Below are 22691 nucleotides of genomic sequence, written 5' to 3'. Positions count from 1 at the left end.
CGTTAGTGATAGATTCCTTACCTTAGAATAGATACCCCAGCAATACCAACCACGGTGGTGGGTCTGCGAACCAATAATCACACCAGAAAGTCCTGGAGGACGGAACGGCCAAAGAAGCCATCCCTCCGGACTTGACTGTCCAGGCAGTAGTGTCTTGCAAACGTGTGCAGCGAGGCCCTCGTAGCCGCCTGGCAAATGTCCTGCAAGGGCACACCCCGGCCCAGGGCAGTTGTAGTTGCCGTGGCTCGGGTGGAATGAGCCCGCAATTCAACAGGGGGCTCCTTTTTAGCCAAGGAATAACATGCCTGGATACACAAGATGATCCATCGAGAGATGGTCCTCTTGTGCACCGCTTTCCCCTTCTTAGCGCCCACCTAACCAACAAAGAGTTGGTCATCCACCCGGAAATGGCGTGTGCGATCCAAGTAGAATGAAAGCGCACGTTTTGGGTCCAGACGGTGGAGCCGCTCTTCCTCTTTAGAGGAATGCGGTGGCGGAAAGAAGGTGGGCAAGGTGATAGACTGCCCGATGTGGAAGGCCGTGACAACCTTGGGCAGGAAAGATGGCTTAGTGCGCAACACAACCTTGTCCGGATGGACAGAAAGGAAAGGAGGAGTACAAGAAAGGGCCTGGAGCTCACTCACTCTCCTGGCAGAGGTGATGGCAACCAGGAAAGCAGTCTTCAAAGTAAGAAGGCGGAGAGGACAGCTGTGAAGTGGCTCAAAGGGAGCGCACATCAGAAATGTAAGAACAAGGTTCAAGTCCCACTGAGGCATCACAAACTGAACAGGAGGAAACGTGTGTGTGATGCCCTTCAGAAAGCGATTTACAATAGGGGACTTGAACAAAGAAGGTTGATCAGGCAGCCTTAGAAAGGCTGAAAGGGCAGAAAGGCAGCCCTTGATAGTGCCCAGAGCAGAGCCCTGCTGGGCAAGAGCAGAACCTCAGAGAGAGGGGCAGCAAGAGGATCCACAGCCTTTGCTGTGCACCATGCCACAAATCTGCTCCACCTGCAGGCGTATACCGACTTTGTGGAGGAACGCCTGGCTGCCAGAATGACATTACAGACTTCAGGAGGCAAGTCAAATGGCCTCAACTGTCGCCGCTCAATCTCCAAGCATGGAGGTGGAGACTGGACAGGTTCGGGTGGAGGTCCGTCCCCTGCTGCTGCGACAGAAGGTCCTCCCGAAGAGGCAGACGAATCGGGGGATCGACTGACATACTGAGTAGCTCTGGATACCAGTACCTTCGTGCCCAGTCCGAAGCCACAAGGATGACTTGGGCCCGGTCGCGCTTGATCTTCTTCAGCACTCTGGGCAGAAGTGGTATAGGCGGAAAGGCGTACAACAGACCGCAACTCCACTCGCGACGAAAAGCGTCTCCGAGGGAGTGCCGCCTTGGAAATTCCAACGCGCAGAACAGATGACATTGCGCGTTCTCTTCGGTGGCGAATAGATCTAACCAAGGCTCTCCCCACTACTGAAAGAGGCCGTGAGCCATGTCCGAGTTCAGACGCCATTCGTGATCTATCATGCACCGACGGCTGAGCTCGTCCGCCCTGGTGTTCAGCGAACCTGCCAGGTGTTGAGCCACCAGGGTCACGCCCCGGCGTTCCAGCCACTGCCAGAGGCGCAGAGCCTCCTGGCATAGGGTCCACGACCCCACCCCGCCCTGTTTGTTGCAGTACCACATGGCGGTGGTGTTGTCCGTGAACACCTGCACTACACTCCCCCGGACAGAGGGGAGGAATGCTTTCAGTGCTAGACGAATCGCCCGCAATTCCAAAAGGTTGATGTGGAGCCGGGCTTCCGCCAGAGACCAGAGGCCTCTGATCTCCGCCTCTCCCATGTGGCCTCCCCAGCCCTGGAGGGACGCGTCCGTCACAACCACGTGCTCCGGTTGAGGAAGGGAGAGGGATCGGCCGCTGATCCCAATCGCGGTCCGTGAGCCACCACTGCAGCAGTCTCGCAGTGCCCTCCGAGATCAGGACGTGGTCGGACAGGTTGCCCTGATGCTGGGCCCACTGAAACTTCAGGTCCCACTGCAGAGCCCGCATCCGCCACCTGGCGTGATGCACCAGTAGGATGCAGGAGGCCATCAGCCCCAGAAGCTGCAGCGTCAACCTGACCGAGACCCGGGATAAAGGCCGAAAGAGTGGAATCAGAGCCTGAATATCCCGGACCCGCTGTTCGGGAGGATAAACCCGAAACTGCGCCGAGTCCAGAACCGCTCCGATGAAGACTAGCTTCTGAGAGGGGCACAGGTGTGACTTCGGCACATTGAGGGAGAACCCCAGCTGGTGCAGGAGGTCTGCCGTTGTCTGGAGGTGGCTGACGACTGTCGTCGAGGTAGGGGAAGACAAACCCCTAACCTGTGCAGATGAGCTGCGACCACCGCCATCACCTTTGTGAACACCCGCGGGGCGCTGGTAAGGCCGAAGGGGAGCACGGTATACTGAAAGTGCTCGTGGCCAACCGTGAACCGCAGGTAGCGCCGGTGGGCCGGCAGGACGGGGATGTGGAAATAAGCGTCCTGCAAGTCCAACGCTACCATCCAGTCTCCTGGGTCCAGGGCAGCTAAGACCTGAGCCAGAGTCAGCATTTTGAACTTCTCCTTCCAGAGGAAGCCGTTGACGTTCCTTAAGTCCAAGATAGGGCGTAGGCCCCCTTTGCCCTTCTTGGGTACCAGAAAGTAGTGGGAGTAGCAACCACATCCTACTTCTGACCCAGGAACGCGCTCGATGGCCCCCTTGGCCATCCTTGGGGATCATTTACTTCCTCCTGCAGAAGTCGCAAATGATCCCCCGATACACGGTGGGTCTGCGGTGGCATGGCTGGAGTAGTCGCCTTGAAGGGGAGGGCGACTCCCGGAGCTATGATGGCTCCGTTCCCGCGACCGGTCCCTCGACCTCCGTCCGGACCGGGACCTCTCTCGGCGTGGGGCCGACTGCCGGAGTTCGAGTCGCTTGCGGGACCGCTCCCGCCTAGCTTTCGAAGTCAGGGCTCGGCAGTCGGAACAGGTCTTGTTGTCGTGGTCGACGCCGAGACTGTGGAGACACCGACGGTGAGTGTCAGTGACCAACATCAGTCGGTCGCAATCCTCACAGGGCTTAAAACCTGGCATCCCTACCGGCACCGTTTCGGAGTCGAAGACTCGAAAAGAATGATCAAAAGAGATCAAAAAAGTTTAGTCAAAAAAGACTAAGGTACCACTTTTTCCGGATCTGCGCTGCTGGCGCGGAAAAAAGAAGAACTGACAACAGCACGCGGAGGCAGCGTCTAAGTACTCAGACGACGTCATCACGGCGCCCACGATGCCGACGACGGACGCGGAGCCGCAGACGACACGCAAGGGTAATGCTACGTAAAAAAAAAAAATTCGGATCCAGTCTGACGCCTGGGGATAATCTAAGGTAAGGAATCTATCACTAACGTGTCTCTTTCAGATGAGGCCATTATGCTTCAATGTAAAAACAAACAGTACAACATTAAGAACTGTTAACAGGATTTTAATCAGAACCACTGGAATTATGCAATTCTGCCTCTGTAGCATTTCCACATAATTAAAGCGTAACCGTACAAGCCACATAATCCACCGCCGGCTGTAGAATGGGCAATGCAAAAGCAGTTCCTATGCTAAGGTTAACTATCACCTTTCAGTAGCCGAGTGCTGCAGTTAAGTGTGAAACTGGTACTAATGAGGGGAAACACGAACACTAGCAACAATTCCATTTGCTATGGGGCTGTGGTGGGAAACCTCCATCTGGATGAAACTCTCCATACTGGTAAATCCTGCAATTTGGGCTGCAGGGCCACATATACTAGAACAAAACTGAACCCCTGAACTCCCATTTGAGAATGTAGATGGGTTAATGCAGGTAGGGTGAACATATAGTTTGAGGTGGGACTCTCCGAACTCTGTAAGCCAGGAAACTGACATCATCTGAAGACTTTAGTGGTGAAAGGGTTGATGGCAGGACAATTACAGACTTATCCATGCCATATAACAGAAAGGGAAAACTAATCTTATGAGCCCAGTAGATAAGTTGCTATGTATATTACATTGGGCACAGGATGGAAATCAATGACCCAAGCGTATGTAGCCATAATCCAGGGTTGCAGTGAATGAAGATCGCCAAAACTCAGATGCTAAACACTTGAACAGAACGTTCAAAGAGGATGTGTGGGACAGTATTCAGGGATTCCCAAAAAAAGCATCTATAAATGCAAGATTTTAAATAAAGTTTAGATTTCTACATGAGACCTACATAATCGCTACTGCACTATATCACCCCAATATACGCAATACCTGCCATAAATGTACACAGAAGATTGCATCCTTCTTCCATGTGATATGGTCATGTCAAACTAGAAAACTAATTTAAGGCTGTCAAGGCATCATTAAAAAACTGACTGGAGGGACTAGTTTATATAACCACTTCCCCAGAACCTTTTACATGGAGAAAAGCCGTAACCCAAGGCAACTAAGGCAGAATGTGAATTTAAAGATACCAGGTGCTATAATTCGCCAAATAAACACATTTCCAGGTGTAGGAAATCATCCATGCCCCCCACGATTGAAGGACAGGAATCTGAAACGGTTAGGGTAGAAGATGGAGTAGAAGGACGTACTTCAAAGGCAAGGTACAAATACAGTATGCAATCCAGGTAGAATTCACTATGGAGGTGCCACTTAACTCCATGACACCTTGATCGATAATGCTGATTGCAACTTAATGCAGGTAGTTCATGACTAGCAAGCAGATGCACGGTCTGGCGTTGCAAATAATATGCAATAGTAACTATCACTAAAAAGGCTCTCAAATTGTCAGGCAATCGGAAGCAACAGATGTTTTAATGTAAAGTTCAAAAGTGGGACCTTGAATTAAGTGAGGGTTGAGTGGTGGGTGAGGTCAGCTGGGAGCTGGAACTAAATGGCAAACTGTAAACAGCTTTATTTGATATACCTCATACATAGACACACCTGGAAACACAACAAACTGTACCACAAGCGTACTTCAGAGAGAATTAATCAAGGGATCCATGTTAACCAGTTTTACATATAAACTAAGAAGTTGGACCTTTCTCATTTTGCACGTAGCACACAACACTTATTGTCTTTTTCAGCTTCCTTTGTTTTGTTTGTAATTTGAGGAAGAAAAAGAGGAATGACTTGCTTGATGTTAATGTTTTAAATGGATCGGGGGGGGGGTGCACATTTTACCATTTGTTATCATCCTAGTATCTTTGCAAGGAGCCCAGCAAATAGGAATTTTATGTTCTTGTACAGATTGACGGACTAGTAAACTTGAAAATAAATTAGGATTGGCTGAAATTTCTGATACAAAGACAAACACTTGTGTAATTTTGTGTTCCTCTTAGTACACAAAATTTCAGAAAGTATGCTATTATGGCACATAGAATAATTAATGCATCATCTGTGGCAAGAATTTAGCTATAGCGAAGTGGAACATGAATTACATGAATCCAACCAACTGCTGTTTGCGGCACTTTTGGATATATCTTTATTAGAATTTTGTTCAAGAACAGAATTCACATTTAGGATACATCTGTTAAGATATTATAGTAGCAGTCATCTCAGATAGCCATTGTTAAACCATTGCAACAATAATAACACTCAATGCCCCATCCCACTCACCCCAACCAGCTTCCATATCAATAAAACCACAGTCCACATACAGTTCTATTACATTAAATATTGTACCAAAGAGAAAATAATTAAAACACCCCAGTAACACCAGAACAGGGTACAGTAAGATCAAACCATGCCCTTGGCCCACCTGTTTCCTTGATCTACCCATCCCCCTGACTTGTTTTGTAAACTCAATCCCGGATCCAGCATAGCCAGTAATTTGTCATCTTTCCTCGTTCTTCTCATATGTTCCATCTCTGCAGTTATTCACTCCCTCAAATCTCCCTCCCACTTCTCCCTAGTGGGAGCTTTGCTACTCATCCAGTAAATCACGGTGTCTTTTTGCTACTGTTAGTACCAGCATGATAAATCGTCGGCTAAGCTTCCATTTCGGATCCCTGGGTGATTTTTTTTTTAAGGATTTCTTTAAAGTATGAAATGAGTTTTCATGTCCAATTTTGGAACCAAATGCTGGTTTTGCATTTTTCGTCATGCACAATTTCACACCATTGGTCAGACATTTTGAGTATTTATGCAAAAGCACAAAGCGTGAACTTCGCACACACCTTACAAAATGGGCTAGTATTAGCTAGACACGGTCAAGTTTTACACCTGAGTTACCCCAAAAAATAAATGACATTTTAAACCCTTACTCTAAGAAAACAGAAATGCAGAAAGTTCAACACTACATGCAAGCAGACGGTTAACTTTTGTTTCATTATGGTCCATTTTACTATAATCTAATAAAACTAGGTTCCTTCAAAAAGCTTTTAGTGGACAAGCTTAAATACATAGCAGTTGTCTCTTTTTAGAGATTCAGCATCAAAACTCTTCAAGCAAAGTGTATCTTTGTTTCACAGTTTTTTAAATACATTATTTTTTAAATATAAAATATTTAACAATAAACATCACAAAAGTACAAGTTCTGAAGAGAAGGTTCAAGCATGAACAGAACCCCATTAAGGAAAAGCTAAATGAACCTGCTTGGTTTTAAACTGTGCAAAAAAAACAAATGTTATTAAATTGACAAAACTGAGGTACAACATGATGAACATTTAAAAAGGTAGAATTTCTCCCATTAAAAAATATTCAAATTTTTCAATCAATGTTTTTAACGTTATTAGTGGTTCTTCACAAACCTGGACATTGGCAGAATTGTTCGCTCTTCATGGTAGTCACTGTCACATTCGGTTATATACTCCCGCAAAACTGTCAACACGCGAACCATTCTTATGGCTTCCTGTCTTGCACAATTAATACTGTCTTTGTCACCATCCAAAACACACAAAGTATCATAGGAGGCTTTCAAACGATCAAAGCATGACTGAATGAAGTCTTCATGAATTTCCACCTAAGACAAGGCAAGGTGGGAAAAGGTTAACAGCAGTTAATAAGAAACTATAACCTTAAGTATGGACAACACATCATAATGTATCAGCCAATATTTCAACGCTGACAAACTATATCAGTAGTATAGACAAATTGTCAAGTGTGCATTCTGTTTGAGTCAGACCTTATGTTAGAAAGTCTATAAAAAGATAGCAAGTCTCCAAAGCCTTCTAGATTTTCTTTAGAATGTTAAATTAGATTTCAAACCTGGTAGTCAATTGGTCAACATATTAATATACAGAATATAACCATGGTAGAAAAAGTAAGCTGATGGCTCCTGCAATAAAATATGTGGTTCATGCAAATCACAGTTCATTCATTACCATGATCAAAATGGCAGTAGTGGTAGGTACTTATACTGAGGTAGAGTGTACATGCATGACCTTGCCACACATTATCATTTCCACTTACTATGTATCATTGGGCACCTCGCTACTTAATGGAACAGCTACCAAATATTAGGATGGTACCTTAACTTGGCAGACCAGCTGGAATTAAGAGTAGGATAATTTGAATAGAGTACCATTAGTTACAAAAAGTGCATAGGTATATCTCGACACCCAAATAAAGGTAATCAAAATCAGACTTGAATAATGACATTACAGGGAAAAAATGTGAATTCCAATACATTCAGGATGAAAACAAGAAGTACAGTTCCACCGTCGACCAAATAGGCATCTAGGAGGATCTCTATTTGACTTAGATGTCCCACCTTCAACAGAACCCATCTCGCTCCCTACATAATCTGTAATCACCCTTGGTGTACATCTATCCCTTGAAACACCAGCAAACAGACAGAATGCCTTCAATTTGTATAAATTCTCAAGGGCATCTTGACCTCAATTCTCAAGTATCAACGGGTGATATTTGTTCTCACAGTGGTTAATCTCCACAGGGGCTAATGCTAAACGCAGAGACCTCTCCATTAAGACTTCGATCAACTCAAACAAGTTAAAAAACACCATCTCTTTCCGGTACAGACTCTCCATGGCTCCCAGTTGAACAACAGACTAAATTAAAGACTCTCTGCCTAATGTATAGTGTCTTAAAACTCCTGGGGGCACTACCTCAACCTAAACAGATAATGCTATAGTAGCTAGCAACCCAGAACAGACTCTTCAAATACTTGACAAGAGTCAAACATTGTTTTCACATTACTACCTGTTTAGGTCTCTTTCCCAACACTCACCTCTCATCACTAAAAAGTCTTAGGGAAATGTCTTTGAGGACTAATGAGACACCTTTTTTCAATAAGCCTATTGTCAGCATACCTTCAATTGAGATCTCCAGCTCCCAAGGTCATAGTTTTGGTTAAAGCTGAGAGATTAGCAAGGAAGACACAAAAGTGCAACTGACCTAGTGTTACGCAGTTATTTTTTTCTTTTTCCATCAAACTGATGACTTTGCTCAAAAAAACACTTTCCAACTCTAGGCAAATTGGCCCGCTTGGCCTGAACATCTCCAGAGAAGCAAGAAGCATGCAAGTAAGCATGCCTGCTCAAATCGACATCCCTCTATTAACCAATGCGGTTTTAATAAATCCTAATAGTTTTTAACACATTTCTAGATTTAAAATGTTAGTAGCCATCTGTTAGAAGACAAGTTACATTTCATATGGGAGTAAACACCACAAGACCAGAGCAATCTATCAAAGTCTGCAGAGGACCTTTCCAACATACAAGTAATGCTGGCTGTCCAGATGCATGATTGGCATGAAAGAAAAAGCATATCCACGATCTAGGGAAGAAGCTTGAATAGACTTCCAACATTCACTTGATGCTTGAAATAAACGAACAGTGTTTTCAGAGAAGGATGTAAGCAAAATAAAGCTGATTTTCCTGGGCAGGTCGGAGTTTTCTCACAGAAATTGTACACTGTAATAAAGTGGCTTTATATATACTGGACCCAAGTAAGGTACAGTGAGTGTAGAGTCCCCAATCTCCAGACGTATAACAGAGGTTAAAGTCAGATATGACCTTACTCTCTAAAGTGGTAGCTTGATCGAGAAGTAAGGTGGTATCAGAGGACAGTGTAAAGCATTTGTTGTACCCACTCAGTCAGCAAAAGGTTTCACACACTCATGAACTGAACTCTAGGCCAATTGTTTTTATATCAAAAGATATAGTTGTTTTATTTTAGAATCAACAGGTATCAAAATATACTTTTCTCAATATGAGTGACTTTAGGTAGTTACTTTGCAGAAAGGCAATAGACTTTATAAGTACAATAGCTACAGTGGTTGCAATAGGCAACACAATTCTAAACACAATTTAACACTGAGTTCAATGAGTTTTTCTACATAAATGCAGTTGATTACTTTAAGGATTACTTTTCTAACCACAGGACTGGATCCTGGATTCAGTCCTGGGACCTAAGCTGTAAACAGTTAAGTAAAAGCGTGCTCGGGTCTGGGGCTTCAAGCACCCTAATACACAACTTTGGGATACCTCGGGTAGTCGGTGCAGGTAGCAAAATGCAGGATGTCCAGGAGTTCCGGTCCCACGTCTCTCGTGTCCGCCACTGGTCTCAGCTTTGCTGTGAGAGAAGGTCGGGGTCAGAGATGTCTGGAAGTCCGTGCCCTGTGTCGCAGATTCTTCGGGAGCCTCGAAAATGCAGACTGGCAAATATGCTGTTGGTGCCTGTTTGAACAGGGTGGTCACTCCTTGACCCCAAGGGATATGTCTTCCGTCTTCCAGTCGAAATGGAATGTGGAAGGTCCAGGATATATGTTTCAGAGTTTTGTCCAGGGTAATCTAAAGTCCTTGGGACTGGGGTTCTATACTTATAGTAAGTTTAGGGGTTGGACTAACTCTAATGCCCCTCCTATGGGTGGACCTGGGGTGGGGGTGGTTACACCCCTTCCCCTTTGTCCAGTTTCACGCCAGAGCTGGGGCTGAGTGCCCCAGAAACTGGTTTGAACTGGGAAATGCATGGAGCACCTAGTGTGCCCAGGCAGTGTCTGAAAAGCATTCACTGCATTCAACCCTCCCTGCCCCAATACACTAAAGCCTGTCTGGGGAGGTGCCAGCACCTCCTTGGACAGGAAACCTACTGTCCAAGCCTCCCCTGCCGGAGTTTCGTCCAGCAGCAGGAGGGCAGACTCGTGTCTGTGGCAGCAGCATCCATCTTGTGAAGCTGGGGCTCTGTTTAACTTTAACCGGGTAAACCAGTAACTACATGTCTTCTCCATCTAGAAGGGTGGAATGCTACCCCCGTCGCCAGTACTGGCGGGGTGGTAGTATTCCAAAGTGTTTGACACCTTACACTACATCTTTTGATAAAGCCAAACAAACGTTAGCATTAACCGCGAGGATTACAATGCACTTAAGAGTATATGGTATGGCTATATCATAGAACAGCTATAAGGAGATGGTTCAGGAAGCTGCAGAGGGGCTCAGCTCATGCTAGGGCACCCTCTCACATAAAACCAAGCACTCTGCCTCCAGGATTGTCAAGGCCTGCCATAGGAGTGACTTATAGCTGTATCTGTGTCTATATGTATATATAGATATAAGGTATACTATATCTAACTAAGGGGTGATTACACCACCTGTGTGAACAGACCTGTGGTATCAGTTTAGAAGGCAAACCAGGGGTGGCACAATACATGCTGCAGCCCCTGGTAGGCCTAGGGTGCACCTATGCCCTGGTTACCTATGGTACAATATACAGGGTCTCACAAGGGTGACCCAGTAACCAATCTGATATGTACCTAAAGTATGTACCATGTACCTAAAGTACATGGTATCAATTTAGAGAGTGAACAGCTGGGCTGTGGGCCTGATTAGCAGGTCCGCAGTCACACTAAAGTCGAAAAACCAGAGAATCACAGCAATAAGTGGGGGTAACCGTAGGAAGCAGACCCTACTCTCCTACAGAGGGTCTAAACTGATTTGCATATAGCGGGTCACAAACTGAGGTGGCATGGTGAGCAAAAATCAATTGGTTGGAGTGCTACCCTGAGCAATTGCCAGTTTTGAGTGAGGAAGGCAGGGTCACCTCTGGTAGGCCTGTAGTGCCTGTCCACTTGTCTATATAAGTGGTAGGCTAGAGCAAGGCTTGGCACAAGTACCCATTAATATGTTTGTGAGGTCTTCATTAAAAACCAAAAGTGACTATGTCTTAGCTAGTAAGGCTGCAGAACCTTTCAAGGCATTAGTTTTGACTTCAGTACATGGCTGCTGCAAGTTTAAAATTGTGGCTCCACACCTGATTAGTACAACAAACGATGCTGATTCTTCTGTCCAAAAAATAGAGATTGGTGGGTGGGGGGCAGGGGAAGTGTCAAAACTAGTGGCCTTATGTAATCAATAAGGTTGTCGCCACCAGAACAGTGAGATGCATCACCCTAGTAATATATATTCCCATCGTCCAGGCCATGTTGCCAGAATCAGATACAATTAGGCTTTGGAGTGCCTGTGGGCAGCTCCTAGGTAGTGGAAACGTTCCGTCTGAGACTGAATGAGGATGGACCTGTTGTTTCTGGGGTTGCTTGGAACGAGACTTTGGTCGAGGTAGTGTTGGATTCAATTCAGCGTTGGCCAAAATAATTGCGTCCTCATCCAGAGTTGACAACATCCCGGGCGGTGTCGACATGGCAGGAACCGGCAAGGATTTTGGCAGAGAAATAAAAATTTGAATGGGTGTCGGCCGCAGTCTCAGGGAAGATCCCACAGCAGGGTCAGGAGGTACAGACTATGTCAAGGACAGATTCACTGACGGTAAACAGACTGGAGGTCCCCTCAGATCTCTGCAGCCTGAAGGCACGCACAAGTGAGGTTGAAGAGTGCCACATATGTCCTACATGGCTTCTTTAAAAGCCTCCAACTGCTGTGTCGTTGCCTACAGACCTGGGAATTTGGGGTGTATTGTGTTAAGTTAGGGCATCGGTTCCTATGTAGGAGAAAGAGACCGAGAGGCCCCTTGACGGCAACTTCTCTGGCCAAGAGTGGTTGCATGAGGAAGAATCCCACTTAATTTTATAGCAAAAAGTTTGTCAAAGACAAGGCAAACGTTTGGAAGAAAGCTCCATATCTGCATACAAATGAGCGAAAAATGGAAAATCAGCAGACAGGAGTGGTGCTTATATGCGTCTCAGATGTGACTTTCAGGGTGGAACAATGCAGACGCGGAGCAAAACAACTCCACTAGCTGGCCCACAGAAGCAATACTTTGAAAAACGTCCAGGTCCAGTTTGGCACCTGGGGATTTTAACAAGGTGAGGTAACTGTGGTTAGAAGTATCCATCAGAAAAGCAGGTGGAGTAAGAGAGCAGGGAGCTACAGGCTTTAGTTAAAACCAGTATAGAATTTGAATTGAAGGCATCAAACTGGTTTCCACTCACAGGGTTTCTAACATATAGATGACTGTCTGCCCTCTCCACCTTGTATGACTACATGAGGGTGCAGTAAGAAATAAGAGTAGTGGGACAGTGCATGCAGCATCTTATGACACACAGCAACCATGGTATACTCATTCAATGTCAACATTTCAGGAGTGTATAATTACTTTTTATTTAGAGCATTTTAATATTGCAGACATGGTCAGCTCTGCCTCCTAAATTCCAGCACATAAGTTACACACATACCAAAATAATGATGTAAATACATTTGCAGGTAATATTTGTTAAAATATACTTTTATGTTTACCTGATTGCCTTGTAATCTTGGTCCAAGGTTAGTATAGATTTCTTTAAGAAGATCAATTGCTCTGCTGGCAATATCGTCACTTCCCTGAATTACAACCTAAAGCGCATTAAAAAAAAATAATGAGTGGGAATATTTGCAAATTAAGTTTACATATCAAAATAGAAACAATCATCTTTTTGCCAAATCAAAACTGTAAACACTCATTTGTCTAATTCACACACTATGTAATAACAATGAAAAAGGGACAGAACACGCTATAAAACCCAGTTCTGCTCATGCATTTCCCCTTTTTTAATATGTAAAACACTGCTATATGTTATCAAAAATATTTGACTTCCCCCTTTGTGAGGAAATGGGTTCTATTATAGGGTGTGGTTGCGAGACCTCACTGTGTAATATACTACCAACTGTTCTAGGGCCAGTCAGGCTTCATTTGTTAAGCCTTTGCTTAACCCTGGGTAGCTGTGGCTTCAAGCAGTCAGGTTTCCACAAAGGAAGCATTTAAAAAAGATCAAAACAATTGAAGAAAAACACAACTCTCAAAAAATCCAACATCAATTTATAGAAATACCTTACATTTTCATAAATTTATGGACATCAAAACTAAAAAGATCCACCAGAGATATAGATTTTTTAAAGGAAAAATAAATCACAACTTTTCACTCAAACGTGAACAAGCAGCGGCAAGCTCAACACATTTGACACTTAGAAACGTTTTCAACAAAAGGTTACATCAAAGATAAACTTAGTTACATGAAGTACTTTGGATGACCACCTCCGGCCGCGAGTCAGTCAAGGGGAAAAACAAGGTCAAAAGAAACTGTTACCTTCACCAGAAAAGCAGTCTCACGTCTAGTCGCAGCATGGGTTACAGGATGCTGATTAAGCTCAAGGATGCTTAAGATGCTGTGCAGTCAACGGGGCACTTCTTGGGACTGCTTGTCGGTCCAGGCGGACGACTTTGGCCACTGAGGTCAATATCCCTTGAAGTCCTCATTGGTCCAGCAAAAGTCCAGTTGCCACTGGACTGCTGGTCACCGGGAACAATGAAACCAGCGGTTCCCTTTTGGCAATATTTCTCCTTCTGGGTGACCAAACCGCTTTCCAATGTCACACCCGGGTCCAGCAGACTCAAATGCATCTTTCAGGTGTGGGGTCTCAGTATCCAAGACTGCGATGTGACGAGGAACGACGACACGGTGCTCTGGGCTACCAGCTTGCCCGGGCAGACTTCCTCAGCTTTTGAGATTCTGCTCTAGAAACAGTAAGTCAGCCGACTGAATCTTGGAGCCTCTGCTTCTGGCTGGGCTCAGTGGGCAAACTCTTCATGAGCAGACGCGGGCACAGTTTTATGTTTTCTAGCCCAAGGAGCAGTAGTTGCAGTCTAACTACAGTGCAGCCTCTCTTTGCTAGGACCATGATAAGCAGAGGAGTCCTTCAGTACTCATGTCAAATCCAAGCAAGATCGGAGTTCTGGCTGCATGGGGTGCTCTTTTATGTACAGAAAGTGCCCTTAAGGGAGGGCCCGGTCACTAGCCAATGGGCTACTTGGTCCCCTTCCGCCTGATAACTTCCTGTAAAGTGAGGCATCTCCTTTTCCCAGAGTGCTCTATTCTGCCCACTCCAAAGAGGGCTGAACCCTTCTCTTGGTCTGTTGAGCCAGGTAGCCCGCCCTAAAAGTGTGGGTACTAGGGGAACTACATGCCCTTGGAAAACCAGATTGACCAGTAGACCCCACCAACCAGCTTCTCTGTCCCCAATACCAACCTGCCTACCCAGACAAAAGAGTAGCCCTTCTCGAATGTGTTCACCTTTTGCCCTTCAAAAGCAGCTTTGCCTTTAAAGCTTGTCCTTTCAGACTAACAACCAGTGTGGCTTCCTTCCAGGAGGTGGCAACACCTTCTACAGCAGCAAACCTCTACTGTTAACGGTCTGGGAGCTGTTTAAATGCCTTCCCAGACGGTCAAAAGGCTGTTTGGTGGCCAGACTCTGCAAATAGCTACTGTAAAACCTGGGCCAAAAATAGGAAACTTTCGAAAAGTTGCATGTAGCAATAAGTTAAATATATTTCGACTTAAACATCAAGTCAGGCTTAATGTTACAAGTTGTTTGATACCTTTAAGTACTAACTTTGGTAGTACCATTTAGAAGTTAGCAAAACTGAGTTGTCGACGTATACTTTTGTACATGCCAATGGGGATACCAGTCTCTCTCCCAGTAAAAACGAGAACTGCAAGATTTTACTGTCAGGATATGTAAAACACATGTTCTACTTTTTAATATGCTACACCCTGCCTTAGGACTCTATAGGTCTTCTTTAGGAGTAACTTGCACACATTGAAAAGGGAATTTGGGCTCTGCCATTGCTTAAACTGGCAAAGTTGATTTAACAGTTTAACTGCTCTACAAGTCTGCAGTGGCAGGCTGGGAGACACGTTTTCAAAGTCAAAGTTCATTGATCGAACTATAATTTCATCAGCCAAAAAGTGCAAAATGGCAAGCATAAATACATCATAACACATAGTAGTTAATTGCATTTGATGAAAAGATAAACGATCCAGTGCATACACAGATAAAAAGTAACCGTTATTAAGGCAAAGATTTGTAAATGTTCCCCACACGCATCGATTCACTAAGATTTTACAATCAGTTTTGTCTGATAGAGCATTCTGCATAAACAAGCTTAGAAATCGCCGCCACTACCACAGACGAGGGGTCGTTCTCACAGATCCTAAGTGCATAGCTGCAACTTGTCAGGCCAAAAAACAGGCTTAGAGGAGAAATCCACCTGTGTGTAGGGTTGGCATAATTACGACAACTAAAAAAAGACAACATTTGTTCCTCTGTTTCCTCAATAGAAGTGCAAAAATTGCATTGTGAGTGTCCAGGCTTAGAGGAGTCCTACGTTGCCACGTACGCAGCAATTGGGAGAGTCCCATATCTGAATTGCAAAAAGAGGGAACCGGCACGCACCGGACAAATATAAACTAGGAACTCTTCTGCCTTGGGACAGGTTTGTGCATTAGAAAACACCTAGTGAGCCTGATCCTATAGTTGGAATCTTCATTTTGGGCAGCAACTCTCTCCCAGTATCTTGGTTTGGCCATTGGGCCCACATTGGCCAGAAGGGATGAAGACTCTTCCCAAAAAGTTGCTGGGCCCATCGCAATCCATGCTTTTTTTATGTAACCCAGCCACTTGATCTTACTAGAAGATTGGCGTTTATTAATGTCAGTGAGTTCCACTCTACAGTCATGCAGTTTACTAGTCGCCCAAATACACAGCCAATGGAGCAGTGATGTCAAGGACTCTAGGTCAGAGACAGTGTTTATGTCAAGGTCTGGTGATACTGAGGCAAAGGGGACTCCCTTCCCCATCCCGGTGAGGGCTCTAATTAAGTTATTTTCTTTGGTACCCAAATTACAATGCCCCAATTGTTCAGCCCCGTAAAATGCCACACCCCGTGCTTGCATCTTATAAAATCCCATTGCAGGGAGAATTGGGAACCAATTAGTTTACTTTGCAAGCCTAAGAATTGCCCCTGCTCTATGGGGTACTATTTCTAAACATTTTTATTAGCTTTTTCTAATTGCTTTACATGAATGTAGGCATAACAGTTGGTCTAAGTGGTATAGTTGTACAGTACATTTCTCTGGACCTTTCAAGAATGGGAGAAAATATTAGTGTAGCAAGTTTGGCTGTTGAACACACTGTAGCCGTCATGTGGTATAATAATAGGCCTCAATGTATTTCCAGGAATGAGCTATATATTGCAAAGTGCCCTGTCTTTTAAACTACTGGTGTGCGTGTCTAAATGGGGGATTGGAACTTGGAGTAGCGGACCAAAGCAGACTAGAATCACCTTTGTGGGGATCTAAAAAATATGAGTGATCCTGTCATTACATGCCTTTAGAAGAGGGGGGGTCGGGTTCTTCAGGAGGGTGGCTCAATCAAGTTTAGGCACTTTGTAGAGGACTATCCTCTTAGGGGCGCGGCGGTGTCCCATTTCTTGACATGTCCGAGACGTGACCGCGTCCGCATGAGCGTGTGAGGGGGACTCAAGTTGTGTATTCAGACTTGGACTTTCTAGTGCAGTCGGTAGTGGTGGTGATTGTTGTGTCAAGGCCATAATCCGAGCAAAACATACTAAAGTTACTGCAAGATTTTGGAGACCCACCATCGCTTTGGGGAGTAGGAGGGTGTCATCCGCAAAGAAGCGAGTCAGGGCGTTTTGTCTTGCTAGGGTAGGGTAATCATTTACACAATTAGTCAAATACTTGATACAATTATTGATACAGAGAAGGAAAAAGGGTAGGAGCCAGGACACAACCCTGGCGGACAACCTTGTCAATAGGAATTGGCCCAGTGAGCTCTCCTTTTATTCCACATCAAACCCTGGCGAAGTTACCCTCATGAAGGCATTCAATGATCTTTAGCAGGTCACATGGGATCCCTGATTCGTATAAGACCTCCCATAGTTTCTTTGTTGGTACCAGATCAAGGGTGGCACGGAGGTCAATGCCACAAAAAGTTCACCCCCATCTATATCAAACATTTTCCACTTAACCAAGAGGAAGCGAAGGATCTGATCTATTGAGTTGGTTTTACATCTGAAACCTCCTTACAAATTCAAACAGGATGAGGTTATCACAAACCCACTCCAATAGCCGCTCCACAATTTGCTTGCAGAAAATCTTTTGGAGGTTTTCCAGAAGGCTAAATGGGCAGTAGGTAAAAGGAATAGTAGGACTCCCTTCTTGAAAACTGTGACTATCACTGCCACTCTCCATGTCGGCGGCACTGCTGCCCCTTCTGCAATTGCTTTAGTAATGGTGTTAATACAAGGAACTCAAATATTGAAATCCGATTTGAAACGGTCAGCTGATATCTTGTCTAAATTCCCGGCGTCTTCCCTGTTTCAATGATTCAATCGCAAGGGCGGTCTCTCCTAAAGATAACACTACAGGAGTAGAGGGCAAATTCCAAGTAAATACGCCTTTGAGTCCTTCAGGCATTGAGTCTGTGTCATCGAGACACGAGTACAGATTACCAAAATGGCCAGGCCACTCACAGGGTAGTAGGAACATGTCCGTTGGAATCTTAGAATTACCGCCACTTACACGGACTAGCACCAGAATTTCAAAAGCCTCTAGGAAATCAGACCAAGTTTTACACTCCCAGGCAGCTTTTGCTTGCTTTATTTCAGACCTATACTATGATCTGCATGTTCTTAACTCCTGGCTCATTCCGTTTTTGAATGCACTAAGGAGATTATTCTTGGCCCCTCTACAGGACTGAGTGAACCAACCATTCATGGTGTCCTCCCCCGTCCCGACACCTTTGATGGCTCAATAAGGAAAAAGTCTATGAGACTATAAAAGAGTTTAATGCACTTGGCAATAATTGATTTGTTGTTTCCCCAGTTATCACATATGACCTCCATCTGTGCAGCTAGAGCAAGTACATGCCTGACAGAGTTGGGAGAGGAGCACAATTCCCCCCACTATACATTCTTACGAATATTCGTGAGCTTCAACTGTTGTTCGTACATTTTAGCGGATGAAGAGGGGACAAGAAACAACAGCTGCCTCATATTGAGCACCAGGGGATCATTATCACGGTTTCCCCGCACTAACACTACCATATCTTCCATCTGTCTCCATAGCCTATTGTTTAGAGAATGTAATCAATGAAGCTTACATATGAGCCTCTAGAATGTGGGTGCATGTGTAGCATCAGAGGGCGAGCCACCATTACATGCTAGCAGCCTGTGGGCTAGGGTATGTTCCACTACTTGAATGGCATCCGTTGGAAGATTTCTCCTTAATGGAGATTTCAACTCTGGGATGCTCCACATTCGACCCCCATTGTGAGATAGAGCCTGGGTTATGGTATTGAGTCATATGTGAGATTTTAGTCACCTTCCATGAGGACATAATGAGAGCCTGAATGACTTGCCAAGAGCATGTCCAGCAGGTGAAGAGTAGGTGATTTGCACCCTTTCACAAGACTTTGAAAATATATGTTGATTTACAAAAGAGACATACCCTTTGAGTTCGGAAAACAAATTAACCCTTGAAAGTCCCAGGATCCCATTTGGAGTTCGGCTACAGTGCAGGAGAATTATGTGCTCACCCAAACAAGCAAACCCACCAGATGGATGTCGTGTTAGGGATCTACTTGCTGGAATATCCTGGACCCGCCGCTCGAGAGGATAGGCCCGAAACTGCAGAACAAGCTCTGAGCTTTCTCACCACCATAGGTTATGAAGTTCCCTCCTCCGTAGCCATGGTAGGGGAGAAAGCAGGCCAGAATCTGGAGAAGTATCCAGTCCACTGGCCTCACTACATTCATGATACCAGTCCATTTAGAATACAAGCTGGTCTTGTAAAGGATCCAGCGACCCCTCCCAATCTTCCTCCATTCTTAGCCCGTCAAAATAAGGCTGAGTAACTGACTTAGGACCCAAAGGTGGTGTTGGCGCTTGAATCAGCGAAATTATGCGCCGACTCAACTCTGGGTTGTTGGGAACAAGAATGGGCTGGCGCTGCCAGTGGGAGTCGGGAGTCTCGACGACTAGGATTGCACCAGGAAGGCCGCAGTGGCGCGACCACCGTCAGTCCAGATCCACCACTGGATCCAAAGCAGCCACGGGTTGGGAGGTTAGGGGGAGGGTATCGGCGCTGGAGACCCCTCTAAGCCTTTGGGTCCCGAAGGAGCGCCAAGCGACCTAAAGCACAAGTTACTTACCTTCGATAATGATATACCAGTAAAAAACATTAGTAGTGATGCACAAGTTACTTACTTGTATAACTATGTATCTGTAAGAGACATTAGTTAGTGATAGATTACTTACCTTAGAATAACCCTAGGCATCAGGCTGGATCCGGAAAGATTTTTCTACTTAGCAGTAACTCTGCGCTCCAGTAGGTGGCGATATATAATACTAACTAGTGTCTCTTACAGATATATAGTTAAACAAGTAAGTAACTTGTGAATCTGAAAGAGACAGGTCAGTAATAGATTCCTTAGAATAGCTACCCCGGCAATACCAACCCCGGTGGAGGGTCTGCGAATAGGATTACACCAAAAAGTCACGGAGCACAGAACGGCCAAAGAAGCAGTCTCTCTGGACCTGACTGTCAATGCAGTAGTGCTTTGTAAACAAAGTGCAACGAGGCCCACGTTGCAGCCTGAAAAATATCCTGAAAGAGGACACCGCGTCCCAAGGCAGTAATGGCTGCAGTAGACCTGGTCGAATGAGCACGCAGCCCCACAGGAGGCTCCTTCTTGGCCAAGGAGTAACATGCTTTGATGCACAGAACGACCCACCGGGAGATGGTCCATTTGTGCACCGCCCGAACTCTTTTGGCGCCCACGTAGCCAACAAAGAGCTGATCATCCACCCGGACCTGCTGTGTACGCTGCAGATAGAATGCAAGCCCACATTTTGGGTCCAGAAGGTGGAGCCTCTCCTCTTCCCTTGAAGGATGCGGTGGCGGAAAGAAGGTGGGAAAAGTGATGGTCTGCCCTATGTGGAAGGGCGTGACGACCTTTGCAAGAAAGAAGGACGGGTCCTCAGAACCACCTGGTCCCGATGAGCAGAAAGGAAAGGAGGTTTGGAAGAGCCTGGAGCTCACTCACTCTTCTGGCAGAGGTGATAGCTACCAGAAAAGCTGTCTTGAGAGTAAGAAGAAGTAAGGGACAGTTATGAAGGGGCTCAAAGGGAGGGCACATCAGAAAAGTCAAGACAAGATTCAAGTCCCACTGAGGCATTATAAAGGGTACTTTTTGAAACGTATGCCTTTAAGGAAATGGTTAACAACCAGGACTTAAAAAGAGAAGGCTGATCTGGAAGCCGTAGTAAGGTAGAGATGGCGGAAAAATAACCATTGATAGTGCCCAGAGCAGAGCCCTGCTTGGCCAAAGAGAGAAGGAACAGAAGAACCTCAGTAAAGAGGGGCAGAATGGGGCTCCACAGCCTTTGCTGTGCACCATGCCACAAATATGTTCCACCTCCAGGCGTATCACGTTTTGGTGGAGTGACACCTGGCTGCCAAAATTACATCACAGACTTCGGGAGGAAGATCGAAAGGTGTCAACGTGAGCGGCCTGCTCAATATCCACGCATGGAGATGAAGGCTGGACAGGTTCGGGTGGAGGACCGTCCCCTGCTGCTGCGACAGAAGATCCTCCCGAAGAGGCAGACGAATCGGGGGATCGATGCTCAAACTGAGTAGCTTGGGATACCAAACTCTCTGAGCCCAGCCCGGGGTCACAAGGATGACTTGGGCCCGGTCGCGCCTGATCTTCTTCAACACTATGGGCAGAAGTGGTATAGGCGGAAGGGCGTACAATAGACCGCAGCTCCAATCCCGACGAAAAGCTTCTCTGAGCGAGTGCCGCCTTTGAAATTCCAATGCGCAGAACTGATGACATTGCGCATTCTCTTCGGTGGCGAATAAATCTAACCAAGGCTCTCCCCACTGCTGAAAGAGACCTTGCGCCACGTCAGAGTTCAGACGCCATTCGTGATCCATCAAGCACCGGCGGCTGAGTTTGTCCACTCTGGCCTTCGGAGAACCTGTCATGTGTTGAACCACCATGGGAATGCCTTGATGTTCCAGCCATGTCCAGAGGCGCAGAGCCTTCTGACATAGGGTCGAGGACCCCACCCTGCTCTGTTTGTTGCAATACCACATGGCGGTGGTGTTGTCCGTGAACACCTGCACTACACTTACCCGAACAGAGGGAAGGAATGCCTTCAGTGCAAGCTGGATCGACCGAAGCTCCAGAAAGTTGACATGGAGCCGGGACTCCGCCGGCGACCAGAGGCCTCTGATCTCCACCTCTCCTATGTGGCCGCCCCATCCAAGAAGGGACGCATCCTTCACAACTGTGTGATCCGGTTGGGGAAGGGAGAGGGAGCTGCCATTGACCAAATCGTGATTCGTGAGCCACCACTGCAATTGTCGTGCAGTGCCCTCTGAGATCTAGACGTGATCGGACAGATTGCCCTGATGCTGTGCCCACTGGAACTTCAGGTCCCACTGCAGAGCCTGCATATGCCATCTGGCATGATCCACTAGCAGGATGCAGGAGGCCATCAGGCCCAGTAGCGGGAGAGTCATGCTGACCGAAGCCGGGGATAGAGGCTGAAAGATCGGAATCACAGCCTGAATATCCCGGCCTCGCTGCGCGGGAGGATAAACCCAAAACTGTGCGGAGTCCAGAACCACTCCGATGAAGAGGAGCTTTTGAGAGGAAATCCGGTGTGACTTCGGCATGTTAATGGAAAACCCCAGCAAATGCAGGAGGTCGGCCGCAGTCTGGAGATGGGAGACGACTGCTTGGGGCGAGCCCGCCTTCAAAAGCCAGTTGTCAAGATAGGGGAAGACTGGGACCCCTGATTTGTGCAGATGAGCTGCGACCAACCCAATCATTATTGTGAACACCCAAGGGGCGCTGGTAAGGCGGAAGGGGAGCATGGTAAACTGAAAGGGCTCGTGGCCTACTGTTAACCTCAGGTAACGCCTGTGGGCCGGCAGGACGGGGATGTGGAAATATGCGTCTTGCAAGTCCAACGCAACCATCCAATCTCCAGGGTCGAGGGCAGATAAGACCTGAGCTAGCGTCAACATCCTGAACTTCTCCTTCCAGAGGAAGCGGTTGAAGTTCCTGAGGTTCAAGCTAGGCCCTTGTCCTTCTTGGGGACCAGAAAGTAGTGGGAATAACAACCACAACCTACTTCTGGCCCAGGAAAGCGTTTGATGGCCCCCTTGGCCAAGAGGGCCGTGACTTAAGTGCAAGATAGTCCCCCGACATGCGGTGGTACGGAGGTGACATGGCTGGAGGAGTAGTCTTAAAGGGGAGGGAGTAGCCCCTTTGGAAAATTTGCAGCACCCACTTGTCCGATGTGATGTTGCACCAGTGGGGGAGATGATGGTGAATTCTGCCGTCCACTGGCATTCGATGGGCCTGAAAGTTCAGACTAGGAAGGCT

General features: G+C 46.3%; 1 protein-coding gene across 1 annotated transcript in view; it reads right to left on the bottom strand.

The window, feature by feature from the left end:
• USP9X (ubiquitin specific peptidase 9 X-linked) overlaps positions 1-22691 on the bottom strand; it is a 1542050-nt gene that overhangs the window by 873666 nt on the left and 645693 nt on the right. The window contains exons 17-18 of the mRNA XM_078658291.1: positions 12690-12785; positions 6792-7003 (exon numbers count right to left, since the gene is read on the bottom strand). Coding sequence (XP_078514417.1) covers positions 6792-7003; positions 12690-12785 — 308 coding nt within the window. The remainder of the gene's footprint in view (positions 1-6791; positions 7004-12689; positions 12786-22691) is intronic.

The sequence above is a fragment of the Lissotriton helveticus genome, chromosome 8, assembly GCF_964261635.1.
Source record: "Lissotriton helveticus chromosome 8, aLisHel1.1, whole genome shotgun sequence".
Classification (NCBI taxonomy): Eukaryota; Metazoa; Chordata; class Amphibia; order Caudata; family Salamandridae; genus Lissotriton; species Lissotriton helveticus.
The sequence above is the reverse complement of the archived record's forward strand: the minus strand, read 5'-3'. Positions and strand labels throughout refer to the sequence as shown.